At 40.2% G+C, this 18,331-nt stretch overlaps 1 protein-coding gene across 1 annotated transcript; it reads left to right on the forward strand.

The window, feature by feature from the left end:
• Nucleotides 1-7,707: 7,707 nt before the first annotated feature.
• On the forward strand, nt 7,708-12,322 carry Gm9241 (predicted gene 9241). Its single transcript, XM_030247038.1, has 4 exons — nt 7,708-7,748; nt 7,949-8,009; nt 9,344-10,857; nt 11,619-12,322. Exons 1-4 carry the CDS (start codon nt 7,715-7,717, stop codon nt 11,804-11,806), a joined length of 1,797 nt encoding a protein of 598 aa, XP_030102898.1. The 5' UTR covers nt 7,708-7,714; the 3' UTR covers nt 11,807-12,322.
• The last annotated feature ends 6,009 nt before the right edge of the window (nt 12,323-18,331 follow it).

An 18,331-nucleotide genomic window follows, 5' to 3' on the forward strand; every position in this document is an offset into this window, starting at 1 on the left:
GTCTCTGTTGTCTGCACATGCACACTCTCTGTCATCTCTCCCCTCATGGCTCTCTTTCTCCTCCCTGTCTGTGTGCCTGTCTGCAGGTCCTCTTGTGTATTTCTATCCCTTCCCCAGGTTCTCACTCCTCTCCCTTCCCCCAAACAACCTCTTTTGCACTTTATTTGTTGCATGCTTTAATTTCTCAGACCTGCTGTGATGGGATAGCTTGGATTTCTTGGTTGCAATTGTTCCTGGCTGTTACTCTCTATGTTGCTATGCTGGTGTGTAGCCATCTCTGTTTGGGTGATTATTGACCTAGGTACTGGCCTCTGGGTTTGTCTTTTTGGGTGGGAGTTTTGTTCCTGGGATACTGTTTGATGCATGGATTTGAAGAGTGTGTTCACTGACAGTTTCCTATCTTACTGACCTATTTGGTGGGTATGGTCAACAGGGGATGCTTTGTGATATTAATAGCTGGGAGAAGAGACAGGCAGGAACAGAAGATCTTAGTAATCCACAAGGAGACATAGTCAGGAGAGAGGTCAAGCAGCCCATGGTGTTTAATACAATGTTGGAACAATTGGGAAAATTGAATCTGGGGTAAGAAATCAATCATGAAGTTGATCTATGGAAGATTACCTTGTGTCCTTTCAGGCATGGAATGTGGTTGAACAGGGAGTATCTGCCCAAGTGGGGGCTGAGACACAGGGATGAGGCAGGAATGGATAGGCAGGTAGGGATTCTCTGTGGTATCTATAGGAGGCTTGCCCAGGAGGAGAGGAAATTTCCACTGCTACTCTTTTCCAGTGGTAACGGCAGCTGATAATAGTGTCTGCAGTAACAGATAGTGAGGTAGGTCTTTGGACAAAGTCTAGTCTGCAGACTGGCATGGTTGTGGTTAACCAGGAGTTTCTGTCTATAATCAGGGGGTTAGGAACAGAGATGAGTTTGTAAATCCCAAACAGTTTGCTTTTTGAGAATGTACATTTGTACATTCCAGCAAAAATCCCATGACAAAAATCCCCTTAGGAACAGCCAGATAAGGTACATCAGCAGGGTCAAGCTACATAGAGATAACTAAGACCTCCTATAGTAAACAAAAACAAAAACAGCTTACCCATCATGGTTGTCAGATTTTTTTTGTCCCCCTTGCTTGGTTCCTGCACATTATGCCAGACATACAATTTTTAGAATGTTACAATGCTGATTTCGGTGCAAATTCCCCAATCTTGTTGTAACTACAATAAATACTCAAAACCTCTAGACTTGATCTCTCAGTTTGTACCTAATGGGAGTTTGACTGCTGAGAGTCCTTGTTACTGAGCTCATAAAAAAGACCTCTGTGTGTTTGCTTTGCAATCGGCTCTGTGCTGGTCATTGCAGTTTCTGTGACTTAGGCATAAAACCTTGATGCTTTGACTGGAACCCCAAGACCCTCAGGACTGCCATCGGAAGGGTTGAAAGACTGTTGTTAGGATGTGTCATTGCTGTTCTTTGTATCAGTGACCTGTCTGTCAGAAATGTGTCTCTGTACCTTGGTTTTTTTATTTTTCTTGAGTACTCGTGGAGGGAGATGAACATAGTGAATGTGGAACTCCAGTGAAGTGGAAATGCTGGAGAGTCGTAGCTACAAAGGGCTAGGAAGATGTTCCAGACCCTGGAACAGGGGTTGTGTGCCCCTGGCCTTAATTTCTGGGAAGTTACAGTAGTCTTGGAACCGTGTTCCATGGCTCACAGCTGCCATCCTGTCTTCATGTTCTTTCTACTCTGTACAAGTGGTGGAATCTGCTGTTTAGCCTTCACTGCCCCCTCGTGGCCCTCTATTATGTGTGTGCCACTTTAGTATTCTCTTACTGAGAGAGGAAGTGAGACTGTTTCCATCCCAATTGATATAGTTACTCACCTTCCACCTTGGGTTAAATCCCTTTTATCAAGAGGACCTGTACCCATTAAATTGCCCCTGACAGAGAGCTCTTTATGACCGCATTCAGGGCAAAATCAGACTCTGCAAAACAGCGTGGAAAGGACAAAGACATCATTTTTCCCCCTTCTAAACAACCCTGTTCTCAGTCTATATGTGACTCTGTAGTTTTGACCTTGGAGCTGTCAGTATATGGGAGGTTGTTTTTCATCCCTTCCAGCAAAGTTAGCATATCTTCCTTAGACCAGAGTCTCATTTCCAGGTCTGTGGGGCAATCTGCTCCTCCATTCACCTACCAGCTGTTTGGCCACCTCTTTTGTTTCCCTGGCCTGGGAATCCAGGGTTAAGGACACCTCACCACAGGGCAGTGCAGCCTCCCTTCTCCCCATTCCACTGTATCCTTCCATGCTCTGAGCCAGGTGCCCTTCCCATTTTATCCTGGCTCAGACACTACTCCATCTCCCTGATGTGGTGGCAGAGGTCCTGTAATTGATATGGTTAGATCGTTGGTTTTGGAGTTTTACAACTTTCTCATTTATTATTGTCTCTGTGTCATAGTTGTTTTAACTCAACATTTCAGACTACAGTCATCTGAAGGAGCCTCAGTTGCAGGTGTGCCCTCATCAGAATGGCTGGTTTCTATGTCTCTGAGAGATAGTGTTGATAATTGATATAGGAAGACTCTTTCATGAAGGGTGGCAATATAGGGAAGCAAGTGGACGTGGGTTGGATGAGAGAGCTAGGTGAGCATTGTAGCCGCCTGTGGCCATGTGAACTGGGTTCCCCAGAAAGGCAGCCCAGGGCTGAAAGAGATCAGAGGGCAACAAAAGAATGAGGCCAAGACAAACCTTTCTGTTCAAAGCCTCTGAAGTTTACTGAGAGTCCCTGCTTATAAAGAGGATAGGCCCATCTGCCAGCCCATTCTTTGTGCCTGGAGCCAGCCCATAGGCAATCTACAGGGCTTGTCTCCAGATAGTCTCCAGGATCTTTCAGCAGGAAGCAGAGTATTGGAGAAGAGCAAATAGAGCCATCAAGGTCAGAAGGCTTTACCCTAGGTGTACTGGCTGGTTTTATGTGTCAACTTGACACAGCTGGAGTTATCACAGAGAAAGGAGCTTCAGTTGAGGAAATGCCTCCATGAGATCCAACTGTAAGGCATTTTCTCCATTAGTGATCAAGGGGGAAAGGCCCCTTGTGGGTGGGACCATCTCTGGACTGGTAGTCTTGGTTCTATAAGAGAGCAGGCTGAGCAAGCCAGGGGAGGCAAGCCAGTAATGAACATCCCTCCATGGCCTCTGCATCAGCTCCTGCTTTCTGACCTGCTTGAGTTCCAGTCCTGACTTCCTTGGTGATGAACCAGTATTGAAATGTAAGGTGAATAAACCCTTTCCTCCCCAACTTGCTTCTTGGTCATGATGTTTGTTTAGGAATAGAAACCCTGTCTAAGACACTAGGTAATCTCCTTCTTAGTGGCAGCAAGGTCAAAATCTGGATCAGCCTGCTTCAAGGCTGAGGGAGGCTACAGAGCATGAGAGAGTGACCAAGCAAGAAAGCAAGGCAGGAAGTAGTGTTTGTCAAATATTTTTTGCCTTCATTTTCTAGCTTCAGTTTCTAGTCTGAGCTCGCAGAAGGATGGGCTGTGATCTGACAGAACCATGTAAAACAAACATTTATTACCTGAGATGCTTCTGCTCAGAGGAAACCATCACAGCAGCAGAGTTGCAAGGTAGAACAACAACAATAATAACAACAACAGCAACAACATCAACAACAGCAATTGTTTCAAAAGCTGATTTTGCTGCTGGACAGAATCTCTGGTCTCTTTTGAAGGAATATGGAAAATATCAGAAATTGAGATGGCAAAATCGTAGAAAGCTGTACATGGAGCTTAATCGGTTCTTCCCATAGGGTCTGGAAGATTGGAGTGTTGACAGTAATGCAGCCACACGAAGTTGAGGTCATACTATTTCAGTGGAAAAGAGACTGAAAAACTTTAGGAAGAGGTCATTTCTGTGATATTTTGGCCAAAAAAAAAAAAAAAAAAAAACAGAAAACTTTTGTACTTGGCTTATGCCCTGAGATATTGAGTAGGTCAAACAAACAAACAAAAAAATATTGCCTGATTTCTATATTTTTACGCGATTGAGAAGTATTTGTTCAATCTTCCTATTTCTTTTTTTTTTTCCCTCTGAGACAGAGTTTCTCTGTGTCTCCCTGGCTGTCCAGGAGCTTACTTTGTAGATCAGGCTGTCCTCGAACTCAGAAATCCCCCTGCCTCTGCCTCCTGAGTGCTTCGATTAAAGTCGTGCTCCACCATGACCTGACTTCCCCTATTTCTTTATTAAATTTACATTCTAATTGTTACACCCATCCCATTCCACCTTCCATAGTCCCTCATCACTGACTCCCTTTTATTTCCCCAGGGAGGGTGGGAACCAATTGAGTATCTCCCAACTATGGCATGTCAAGTCTCTGCAGGGTTAGACACATCCTTTCCAACTGATGTCAGACAAGGCACCCCAGTTAGGGAAACAGTTTGCACAGACAGGAACAGCTTAAGGGACATGCCCCGCTCTGGATGTTGGGGACCCCATGAAGACTGAGCATCATATCCACTACATATATGGTGGGGGCCTCCATCCCAGCCTGTCTGTGCTCTTTGGTTGGTGCCTCTATCTCTGAGAGTCTCCTAGGTTCTGGGTTAGTTGACTCTGAGGGTCTTCTCATAGACTTCCTATTCCTTCAGAGGCCGTCAATTCTTTCCCCAACTCTTTTAAAATACTCCCTGAGCCCTGTCCAATATAGGCTGTGGGGCTCTGCATATGTTTCAGTCAGATGCTGAATGGAGATTCTCAAAGGACAATGATGCTAAGCTACTATCTGCAAGTATAACAAATTATCCTCAGTAATGCCAGCCATGATGCTTGCCCATGGGATGGGTTATCAGTTGGGCAGGGTATAGTTTGGCCATTCCCTGAGTCTCTGTTTCAACTTTGTGCCTGCCTTACTTGCAGACAGAACAAATTTTGGGAGAAAAGGTTTTTGGTATTTTTGGTGTACTGAACACTTCACTGGTGGTTCTGCCTGACTGCAAGATGTCACCTCTTCATGGTCCATAACTCAATGCTATCTATCTCAGCTAAGATCACTTCCCTAGCTGCATTTGTGCCCTCCCATTCATAGTCTCAGGCACATTCTATAGATGTCCTCACACTAACCCCGCTCCCTCCCAGCATCTGCTAATTTCATTTCATTTTCCTGGCTCTCAGGCCTTCCCTTGTCTCTCACCCATCCCTAAAACTCCCCTTCTTCTTTCTTAACTACTGTCCCATCCAGTTTCTCCCTTCCATCTGCCTCTTCTGTCTTTTTCATACCCCGTTCTGAGTGAGATTCAACCATGATCATTTGTGCCTTGTCTTGCTTAGTGTCTTTCAGTCTATGAAATGAACTGTGGATATCCTGTACTTATGGTTATTATTCACTTGTAAGTGAGTACATACATGCATGTCCTTTTGGGCCTGAGTTTCCTCATTCTAGTTATTAGTTTCTAATTGTACCCATTTCTCTGCAAAATTCATGATGTCCTTGTTTTTCATACCTGAGTAGCACTCCATTTTGTAAATGAAACATGGTTTTTGTGTCCATATTTCAGTTGAGGAACATCTGCATTCTTTCCTGTTTCTAACTTTTATAAATAAAGTGGCTGTGAACTTAGTGGAGCAAATGCCCTTGTGGGTATATACCTATGAAGGTACCCTGAGTGTAGTCCTTCCTCCTGCTTGCTATGTTTTAAATTAATGGAAGGAGTATTCAACGTGTTTCCTCATCCCAGAATGGAACCTTAAACAAAACCTGCTACAAATTGGTCCAAGTGAGGCAGGGTCCATTAATTTAGAAGCCAAACTTCACAGGATTATCCATATCATGCTGCTTATATAAACTGAAAGATGAAAATAGCATAGTCATATATTCTTTCTCTATGGTTTCAGTTTAGCACCACTCCAGCCATCTTTTGACAGAGTCAGGATCCCAGGGAAGACTCTGTGAGAGTTCCTTGCATTTAAGTGGTGAGGTTGATGCTTGAGTTGCATTTTGTGACCACAGGTTGTGGAGAAAACAAACGCATTGAGAAATCTGCCATGGAGAGATTCTTACAGGGAGATGAAGTACCCAAACTGAGAGATGTATGAGAAGTTACAGGAAGAGCACCATCTATGCCTTAAGCAATTGAAGTCCAATGTGTTTGAGACAAAGCTATAGGATTTGGTGTTTGCCCTGCTGTTTTTCTTGCCTTTGTCCAATCTTCTCTCCCTGTGTGCACATTCCTATTGATTGGAATGGGAAGGGATATTCAGTGCCAGTTTATGTTGGAATGATATAACTTGCTGTTTGATTTTGCAACTTTGCTTTCTGATGTGGCTGTCAAGATATTGTCTTGAGTGTCAGCAGAGACTTTAGACATTTGAACAGTGCAGGAGCATTTCTAGATTCATCTTGGGGAAGATGAAAGTGTATATACACTCAAAATTTTCCTTTTTCTTTCTTTCTTTCCTTTTTTTTGTTTATCCTATAATTTAGATATTCATTATCACCCTGATCACTGTCCCTACTCTAGGTCCCTGCCCTCACAGATTCCCTCCTCCCAATCTCCTCTGTTTCTTTTTTGAGTGGGGTTGGGGCCCCCTGTGTACCCCGTGGGCACATAGGTTGTAGTCTATTTTTTAGGATGGCATATGCTCATGACATCAATACTGCCTGAGGCTTCAGAGTCATTGGATTCTGGTTATTGATATTTCCCCAAACTCTTGTGTTTGTTTTGAAATTTTTAAATAAATAGGAATGTTTTGCTTGTATGCGTGAATATGAATATCATGTGTGCCTCATCATTAGTTTTGTTTGAAGGTGGACTCAGAACTCCTGTTCATAAAGCCATGGGTCACGTGAATGCTAGTATTGACCACTGTTATCTGGAAGACCAGCAAGAGCTGTCCATGGCTGATTTATCATTCTCTCCTGCCTTATGTTGCTCTTTATGTTCAACACTTATATTACTAATATTTTCATCTGTCCATTGGTCCATTAAATGTGCCTTGATTGCCAGTAAAGTTTTACTAATGTTGCAGTTTAAAGCGGTACACTTCCTGTTTCTGCTAGATGAGTACAGAAGTGCAGGGAATGTATACGTCTTTGAAGGAACTGTAGTAAACAACTGAGTTCTTTCTATCATTTTTGTCTCCCTGGTTGATTTTTGCAGTGGAGTAAGGATCTTAATATGTAACCTTTGCTGTCCTGGAATGTGTTACATAGAACAGACTAAGATCCAGCTCAATGATGTATACCTGCCCATGACTCTGGGATTAAAGACATGAACAAATACACCCTGCTTGTCCATGATTTTTCTCGTTAGTGATTCTTCTTACAAATTCTGGGATATGTGCTCAGTACTGTTGATCTGTTTCACCCTACATCTCCCTCTCAATTGGAATTCCTCTCCAAAGTCTTTACCCTATTTATTTAAAATGTTCATAAGCAACACAGGTGAACCTTCAACTCAATTTCCTTTAAAATGTTATGGTACTTAGATTATAACTTCTGTGTCAGGAAATCAGTGGAGGAAGCACCAAAATTGCATGAATATATGGTGAAGGAAGCATACGTTTACTTTACAGTGATGTCAGTACCATGTTTTGTGATTTACACATGTATGGGATATTTTAGGATGCAGTGACTTATGATGATGTGCATGTGAACTTCACTGGGGAAGAGTGGAATTTGCTGGATCCTTCCCAGAAGAGTCTCTACAAAGATGTGATGCTGGAGACCTACTGGAACCTCACTGTTATAGGTATGACTGTAAATTTTCTTTGCTTTTCAAAATAGTAGGAAAACATGTCTCTTGTTTAGTGATGGTGCTCTGTTATTACAACTGAGAACAAGGAAGACTGAGCTGAATAAATAGTGTCCAGTGATGTGAAAATTCACAGTACCTTGAATTTTGCCTATTTCCAATACTGGATCATTCATTTTTCTCGTACTGTCTTTTAGGCTACACTTGGGAAAACCATCATATTGAAAGACATTGTCAAAGTTCAAGAAGAAATGAAAGGTAATTTTCATGTGCAAGCTGCTGCGATTATGCCTCTAAGGAAATTTTACTATGATATGGAAGCTCTAAAGAAAAGCAGGAGTGTAAAATGTCAATACTTGAAGTGTAACTAAAATTACAATATTTTTTTAAGATTTATTTATTTATTATATGTAAATATACTGTAGCTGTCCTCAGATACTCCAGAAGAGGGCATCAGATTTCGTTATGGATGAATGTGAGCCACCATATGGTTGTTGGGATTTGAACTCAGGACCTTCGGAAGAGCAGTCTGTGCTCTTAAACACTGAGCCATCTTGCCAGCCCTAATAATACTATTCTTAAAAAAATATACTGCCTCGATGTAGTTATCTGATTTATCTATCAAAGCATTCCTCTTTTTTAAAAAAAGATGAGGAAACATTGCCTTAAGAGATACCTTTATTCAATTTGTAGCTCTATTAGAGCTATACTGATCTGACAATGTGTATAGACTTACAAGACTTAGATATTGCACATCGAATAGTGATAAATATATATCCAAAACCTTCCAATAAGCAAATAAGCCCTGGGAAAGTTGGTGATACTCATATTCTTATAGTGAAATTGATCATTTGTTTAGGGTACAGTTTATGAGGGTCAAGAATGTTGTCATAGGAGAAACCTTAATTCATATATTACAGGTCTATGAGGAACAAAAAGTCAAACAGTGTGAATGCAATGTGGAAACCTTTCATCTATTATTCTTCTTTTAATATATATATCATGTGTCACAATGGATAAAAGCCATTTGAGCATAGGGATATTGAAAGAAGCAAAGTACCGCATTCTATCCCAGAACTGTGAGAAAATTGTCAGATTCTATCTTTGGTAGACATTCTGAATATGATAAAAGTTTGCAATCAATTGGTTTTCTAATTTTACTGGGAACTTCCTCAAACTCATACTGTAGAAAATCTTTATGGGTACTAGGAATTTGGAAATTCTTTTGTTTGTCCTGGTTCACAGTCAAATGTAGTACAATTCACGTTACAGGAAAAGTTACGAAACCAATTACTGTTATAAAGCTATGAGTTGTTCTATTTTCCTCATATAGATGAAATACATCATATAAAAATCCCATATAAAAAGGATGTTATAAATGTCAGCCATGTAATAACCATCACAGATATCTCGAAAGATGCAAAACAACCCATAATGAGGGAGAACCCCATGAACATATGAAGTGATAAAACCAGATGATCTGGTCCACCTTTATCAGTAGACTAATTTGTAAACTTTATTCATCTTGATGAAATGACTGAACAGGGAAATTAATGTAGTAAACATACCACATGTGCCAATTTTCATTGCAGGTATGTAAGTAATCATAGTGGAGAGAAACTCTATGAATGTAATGAACGTTCTAAAGCCTTTTCATGTCCCAGTCATCTCCAATGTCATAAAAGAAGACAAATTGGAGAGAAGACACATGAACATAACCAATGTGGTAAAGCCTTTCCAACACCCAGTCATCTTCAATATCATAAAAGAACCCATACTGGAGAGAAACCTTATGAATGTCATCAATGTGGTCAAGGCTTTAAAAAATGCAATCATCTCCAACGTCATAAAAGAACACATACTGGAGAGAAACCCTATGAATGTAATCAGTGTGGTAAAGCCTTTCCAACACCCAGTCATCTTCAATATCATAAAAGAACACATACTGGAGAGAAACCCTATGGATGTAATCAATGTGGTAAAGCCTTTGCAAGACCCAGTCATCTCCAACATCATAAAAGAACACATACTGGAGAGAAACCCTATGAATGTAATCAATGTGGTAAAGTCTTTTCACATCACAGTAATCTCCAACATCATAAAAGAACACATACGGGAGAGAAACCCTATGGATGTAATCAATGCGGTAAAGCCTTTGCACAACTCAGTAGTTTCCAATGTCATAAAAGAACACATACTGGAGAGAAACCCTATGAATGTAATCATTGTGGTAAAGCCTTTGCACGTCACAGTTATCTCCAATGTCATAAAAGAACACATACTGGAGAGAAACCCTATGAATGTAATCAATGTGGTAAAGTCTTTTCACAACACAGTCATCTCCAATGTCATAAAAGAACACATACTGGAGAGAAACTCTATGAATGTAATCAATGTGGTAAAGCCTTTGCATGTCACAGTAATCTCCAACGTCATAAAAGAACACATACTGGAGAGAAACCCTATGAATGTAATCAATGTGGTAAAGTCTTTTCACATCACAGTAATCTCCAACATCATAAAAGAACACATAAGGGAGAGAAACCCTATGGATGTAATCAATGCGGTAAAGCCTTTGCACTACTCTCTAGTTTCCAGTGTCATAAAGGAACACATACCGGAGAGAAACCCTATGAATGTATTCAGTGTGGTAAAGCCTTTGCAAGACCCAGTCTTCTCCAGTTTCATAAAAGAACACATACTGGAGAGAAACCCTATGAATGTAATCAGTGTGGTAAAGCCTTTGCAAGACCCAATCATCTCCAATATCATAAAAGAACACATACTGGAGAGAAACCCTATGAATGTAATCAATGTGGTAAAGCCTTTGCAGGTCACAGTAATCTCCAACGTCATAAAAGAACACATACTGGCGAGAAACCCTATGAATGTAATCAATGTGGTAAAGTCTTTGCAGGTTACAGTAATCTCCAATGTCATAAAAGAACACATACTGGAGAGAAACCCTATGAATGTAATCAATGTGGTAAAGTCTTTTCACAACTCAGTAATCTCCAACATCATAAAAGAACACATAGTGGAGAGAAACCCTATGAATGTAATCAATGTGGTAAAGTCTTTTCACGACACAGTCATCTCCAATGTCATAAAAGAACACATACTTTTCCGATATAGCTGTCTCCTGTGAGGCTATTCCAGTGCTGAGCAAATACATAAGTGGATGCTCACCGTCATCTATTGGATGGAACACAGGCTCTCAATGGAGGAGCCTGAGAAAGTACCCAAGGAGCTGAAGGGGTCTACAACCCTATAGGTGGAACAACAATATAAACTAACCAGTAACCCCCAGAGCTCATGTCTCTAGCTGCATATCTAGCAGAAAATGGCCTAGTCTGCCATCATTGGGCAGAGAATCCCTTGGCCTCGCAAACTTTATAAGCCCCAGTACAGGGGAACTCCAAGGCCCAGAAGTGGGAGTGGGTAGGTAGGGGAGCAGTGCGGGGGGAGTGTATAGGGGAACTGTCGGGATAGCTTTTTAAATGTAAATGAAGAAAATATCTAATAAAAATTGAAATATAAAAAAACATACTGGAGAGAAATCTATGAATGTAATCAATGTGGTAAAGCCTTTTCACAATTCAGTAGTCTCCAATGATATAAAAGTACGTATACTGGAGGGAAACCCTATGTATGTAATCAATGTGGTAAAGCTTTTGCAGGTCACAGTCATCTCCAATATCATAAAAGAATCCATAATGGAGAGAAACCTTAGAAATGTAATCAATGTTATAAAAGCCTTTTCACAGTTATTGTCTCTATAATCATAAAAGAACCCATATTCGATAGGAACCTTGTGAATGTCGTCAGTGTGCTAAAGCCTTTGCATATCCCACTGGTCTTCAAAACATAAAAGATTCCACACTGGAAAGAAACCTCATGAATGCAATCAATGTGGTAAAGACTTTTTAAAACTCTATAGTCTCCATTATTTTCAAAGAACACATAGAAGACAGAAACCTTTGGAAGGTAATCGGTGTTGTAAAGCATTTGATGTCACAGTCATCTATGATGACTTAAAGATCACATACAAGTGAGAACCCATGTGAATGTTATGAACGTAGTAAAGCCTTTGTGTGTCATAGTTCTTTAGGCACACACAAGACAAACCACACTGCAGAGAAACCCCAATTTAAATGTTTGCTTTTCTGAGAGTTGGTTTGGTCATGAGATCTTTTCCTAGCCATTGAAAAGCTGAGGAAGAAACCCTCTGAGTATATTTAATATGGTAAAGCCTTTGCACAATTTTGTAGTCATTTTCATCATGGAAGATTTTGAACTGGGTAGAAACATTGTGAATCTATTTAGTATAGTGAAGCTTTTTCATTGAACTTCTTTTTATGTATATTTTTCTTTTTATGAGAATATTCATGCTGGAGACAGATGCTATGAATATCAGCAGTGTGGTAAAGCTTTTAAGTTGTTGGATCCACTGAGGTTCAACACAACTCACACTCCAGGACAATGCAAAGGATAAGAATTTATTGGGCTGGGTGGTGGTGGCGCACTCCTTTAATCCTAGCACTCTGGAGGTGGATGCAGGCAGATATCTGAGTTCAAGTCCCAACTAGTCTAGAGTGCGTTCCAGGACAGCCAGGGCTATACAGAGAAACCCTGTCTCGGAAAAAAAAATATTGGAAACATACTCAGAAGTTTATCTTCAAAACCCCACCGCCCATATCCAACCTGAGACAGAAAGTTATATAGCTTTCAGACACAAAAGCCTCAAAATCCTAGGCCAATTTACAGCTACATTTTCTCCCAAATAAAAACTTGTTTTTATTGAATGAGTCAATAAATGGTGATTGCTAACTCTTTGTATTTTGTTGTTGTTGTTGCAGCTGCGGGTGGTGTTGGTGTTGGGCTGTGTGTGTGCTTTCCCTTCTTTTGTAGACAGTAAGAGATTATTTACTACCTGTGTTTTCATGTGTATCCTTAACTTCCTCGGTTAGATTCTACCTCTATCTCTTTGTGTTGGTCAGTATGTTTAGAGAGAGGTTGTTTAAATTTGAGTTTATCATGGACTATCTTAATTTTTTCCATTAACGGTGTAGTCATTTTTTTACATATTAAAATCCAGGCATCTGTTGTTTCTGCGGCACATGTGTGCAAACCCTTCTGGCATCTACAGACTCCAAGAAGACATCTGTGATCTTAATAGATCTTCCTTTATGTTTTTCCTGGCGTTTTACCTTTGCAGCTTTTAGTATTCTTTCCTTGAACTATGTGTTTTGATTATTACACAAGGAAGAGACTTTATTTTTTGGTCCCTTCTGTTTGGTGTTTTGATGATTCTTGTGGTTTCTTTATGTTAGGAAGTTTTTCTTCTAGAATTTGGTTGTCAATACTTTCTGAGACTTTGAGCGAGGATTCTCCTTCCTCTCTTCCTAAGTATTCTTATGTTTAGTCCTTTTACAATGTCCTGGATTTCCATGATACTTTATATCAGGAAGATTTAGACTTAACATTTTCATTGTCTGGTTTACCCATTCCTTCTATTGCTTATTCAATGATTGAGATTTTTCTTCCATGTCTGTGTTGTGTGGGTGAACCTTGCCTCTGTAGTTCCTTTTTGCAGTCCTAAATTTTTATTTCCACTATTTCCTAAGTTTTAGTTTTCTTTTTTGCTTCTATTTCCACTTTTATGTATTGAATAGTTTTGTTTACTTCACCCGTTGGTTTGTTGTTTCTTGGCATTATTTTTAGGAATTTTGGCTTCCTCTATTTTCGGTTTGTGTTTTCCTGGCCTTCTTTGTGGAATTTATTGATTTCCTCTAATTTTTTTCTGTTTTCCTGGATTTCTCTAAGTGATTTGGTCATTTCCTCTTTAAGGAACTCCGTCATCTCCATACATTTGTTGGATTATTTAAGACCTTCTTTGACAATATAAATGAGCTCAGAGTCATTAGCCAGAGAGTGATAAATGCTGGTCCTTATTACATTATCAAGTACCAACATCATGGAATGGAATGGCGCTATCTAAGCTAAGTATTCAGCTTAGATTTAACCCAATGTGTGAAATATCCCAAGGTTGTTCTTTCTCCTTACACTGGACGGGTAGCCAAGTGAGGCACTTTTTGATAGAGTTACTTTTTGTGAGACACCTGTTTTTATCACTAACCTTGGAGTCACCATTTAAAAAAAAAAAAAGACCTGATGGTGACAGGGTGACTGACTTTGTAATTTTCCAGCATGTATTTATTAATGTCTTGTGAATGAAGACAGACCAGATTGATAGATATGTAAATTGGGGACTTTAGCTTGGTCCAAGCAATATTGAATTTCTTACTTTGGAGATATGTCCAATGCACTTTCAGGGTTTGGTCAGCTCAGATGATTAGATGATTGTGACACAAGCCATTGGCTGTAGTTGTGTGTCATGTTACAGATCACAGCAACTGATATTGCACACAGGAGCCAGGTCAAAGAGTAATGTATTAATGCCATTTTTTTCTGCCAGATAACTTCTCTCTCTCTCTCTCTCTCTCTCTCTCTCTCTCTCTCCATATATATATATATATATATATATATTCAATTATATTTCATTTTTCCTTTTTAAATTATTTTTTTCATTTATTTATGCACATCCTGTTTGTGTCCCATTGTGGATAGAGAGACAAGGCAGTCCTCTGCTACATATGTGCCTGGGGCAATGAGCCAGTCCCTGGATGCTCCTTGGTTTTTGGCTGGGAGGTCTGAAGTGTCCAGGTTAGCTCACAGTTTTGTTCTTCTTATCGGGTTGCCATCTTCTTAACCCCCTTAAGTCAGTATAGTGACCTGCCCTTATGTAATATTTCAACCTACAACAATATATCGGTATATCGATCTACATGTTTCTGTATCTATCCATCTATTCATTTATATATCATCAATCTATACATCCTTACATCTATATATCACCTATTAATCTATATATCTACATATCTATATATCTTTATGTATATATCTATACACTTATACATCTATATAGCTCTCAATAAATATATATCATCTATATATCTATATATTATCTATAGATCTATATATCTATAAATCTATATATATAAATCTATCTATCTATCTATCTATCTATCTATCTATCTATCTATCTATCTATCTAATCTATCTATCTGTCCATCCATCCATCTATCTATAAGTCTGTCCATATGTTTAGCTTGATGAAGCCTTGTCTAAAAGGTCTGTTATTTTCTAGGTTTCATACGTTCAGCCTGAGAGGAAACAGTATGAGTATCATTTGTCTAATACCAGATCCTCGACTCTGGACCCATATTTTAGATTATTTTGGGGATTGTGATTACATCAGTCCTACCTCCTGTGATCAATCAGTAAACACATCTAATGCCTGCAGCTGGCAAGAAGAAAGGTTGATGGCACTTCAGTTCCCAGCCTTGGTGTCTTTGGAAGAGACCATGAAGGAGAGGGAAGAAGAAGCATGAAAAAGGTCCCATGGGTGGATGGATTGGGAGAGCATGGCCAGGAGGGCGAACCTGAGAGTATGAGCAGCCTAGGCAGAATATGGCAAGTGAGCTGGGCATGGTGGCACTTGCCTTTAATTCCAGCACGTGGGAGGCAGAGGCAGGCAGATTTCTGAGTTCGAGGTCAGCGTAGTCTACAAAGTGAGTTCCAGGACAGCCAGGGCTATACAGAGAAACCCTGTCTCGAAAAAAAAAAAAAAAAGAATATGGCAAGTGATATCTCACGGTTCTTAGTAAAGAAGTAGAGAAATTAGCATAGAGGAATGGTATCTGCCCCATGATGGTGCTTTAATGCTTATAATTATTATTATTAATTATTATTATTTTATTATTTCATATTATTTCATATTATCATTTACTATATCATTATATCACATTTAATATTATTTCTTATTTTATTATTATTTCATATAATTATATATTATTTTATTATTTCATATAATTTCTTTTTATATCATATTATTTCTTGTTATTAATTTATTATCATTTCCTCTCTTCATCTTATTATTATTAATATTATTATTATTATTATTTCATACCTCTATAATTTATGTGGTGGTAAGAAATCCACAAGTGATATTTACCACAACAAGTTGGCTGTAAAAACAGCTTGTGCCCAATGAGTGAAATGCAATTGAAAGTAAGATGTGTTTTTACACACTTGTAACCTCAGAACCCAACAGACAAAACAGAAACATGGCCAACAGTTATTTTCTTGGGATACAGGAAGAAAGTCCTCTGGGGTCTCTGATAATAAGGTCACACACATACATACACACATACCCCCACACAAACATACACACACATACTACATACATACATTAACACATATACACATACACCACAAACATACTACATACATACATTAACACATATACACACACACCTCAAACACACACATAACCATGCCCCCACAAAAGCACACACACACACATATGCCACATACTTACATTCACACACACACATATACCACACATACACATGCACACAAACAATGTATAGTAATACACATACACACACCACACATACCCCCACACAGTCACATACATACATTCACACACATACACATGCACACACACACACCACATACTTACTTTCACACACATACACCGAACAGCACATGCACACACACACCATATACATTCATTCACCCACATACATACAAACACACCACACATACCTCCCTTTTTGATTCTGCTTCATTTTGCTTAACAATGATTTCTAGTTCCTTCTGTTTCTGTGCAAGTATCATGATTTCACTTTTCTTCCTGATTGCATGAAGTCATGTCATGTGTACTCTGTAATCAATTTGGTTAACAAGGGTAAACGCATAAAGCAGGGCCTGAGCTGAGGAATTTGCATTTTGGGTGTTCCACTTAGCCAAGAGTGACATGGAATGTCCCAGAGTCTCTTCTCCCTCAGTGAGCCCCTTGGAGCATGGCTCTTGGCCAAGGTTGTGGGGAAGGCAGGATGAGGAAATCAGTAGCTGACATTGTTTGTGTACCTACTTGCCTGGTGATTTCTGCTGCAACCACCAGGTTGTTTGTCTGATGACCTTCCACAGGCTCCACCATCTGCCTGCACTTTGACCCCATGAGTGTTAAATGAGAACTCCTGGAACCTATTGAATCTAGGGGCTTTGAAGCTGTCCTGTGTGATAAGGAGTCTCACCAGCGAGGACACACACACACACAGGACACACACGGGTCCTTCTGCAGCATAGCTTTAATCCATCTCGAGAGAAAAATGATCAGCTTCTCGGGGAGGAGGCCCAGAACACAGGAAACTCGGTCCTTAAATAGACCACAAGAGCGGTTGGAGACGTTTTTCACCCTGACTGGTTGCTCAGTATCAGCCCAGATGACGCCACGGGACAGGCAGGGCACAAGGAATGGAAAAATGCCCTAGCACATGTGCAGACTACTTGTTTACCAGTTAGAACACCAGATATCAGCACCATCTTGTAATGGTGATTGCAAGGGCGGCTCCTCACATCTCCCCCTTTTCTTTTATTTAAAAGGCAACAGGCCACCCAGTACTGAGAGTGGAGATAGAGGTCAAATCCCCAGTGTGCAAAAATAGGGGCATTACACAAAACCTTCTCCCTGGCTTGTCACCCGGAGAGGTCTTGGTCTGCTCCCATGTAGTTTTTCCTGGGGGAAGGACACTTGGACACTCAACCTTCATACAAGATGACATGTCTCCCTAGAATAGGCTCATTTTATGCCACAGAGCCTTTCTACTGCAGTGCTTAGCCGTGCAACTCTCTCGGGCTGCTGAAGCACACTCACTCTATCCCGTGCAATGAGACTAGCCTCGTGGGGTGCAAGAGCTGAGCGGCCAGCGACCTATTGCTTAAGTATAGATAACCATATATCAGGGGAGGCACCGTGTTCTAATGCTGCAAGTGCTTCGGCTATCACCATCTTGTCCCTTTTTGTTTGGGCTTTAAGTTTACAGACCATCCAGAGCAAAAGCAACGCTGCACCACATAGGATCATGGCAAACAAGCCTACCCCCACACACTCCTTAAAATAAGAAAATGCAGATGAAATCCAGGAGGAGAGGCCCTCTGTCAATGATAGGTCCACTCGCCTCGAGTTGATCCTTAGAACGGCCGCCCTCAAGGCCTCAAGGGTCTCATCGAATCCTTCAGACAAATTTCCTGCAAGATACAAAGAAAGCTGCCTAGATAGATTAGGTGCATGAGTAAAGTTTTCATATTGAACACTGGTAATGCACAGAGCACCCAATTTTCTTTCACAGCCCAACTGGGCCAACTGGTATAGGACACCTATATGTTCCTCAACCAGATCAAGGCACTGATTCAAAATCATCAACCCTCCTTTCAACTGGGCACTAGCACCTGTCTCATTACTTAGAATCCATTGGTAATATGGCCAAATATTTTCTTTTTCTGTTGCATCTCCTTTATCATTCATTACAGAAAAAATGCAATGGAGGTGACAAAACAAAACCCTTTGTTATTTCTTTTCAAGGAAAAAAATTTTTGATTGACAAGGTGAAAAAAATATAGGAAATGCAAGGTCCGGATGACACCAAGCCATGCTGCATATAGCAGTAGCA

The sequence above is a fragment of the Mus musculus genome, chromosome 12 (genome assembly GCF_000001635.26).
Source record: "Mus musculus strain C57BL/6J chromosome 12, GRCm38.p6 C57BL/6J".
In the NCBI taxonomy this organism is placed as follows: Eukaryota; Metazoa; Chordata; class Mammalia; order Rodentia; family Muridae; genus Mus; species Mus musculus.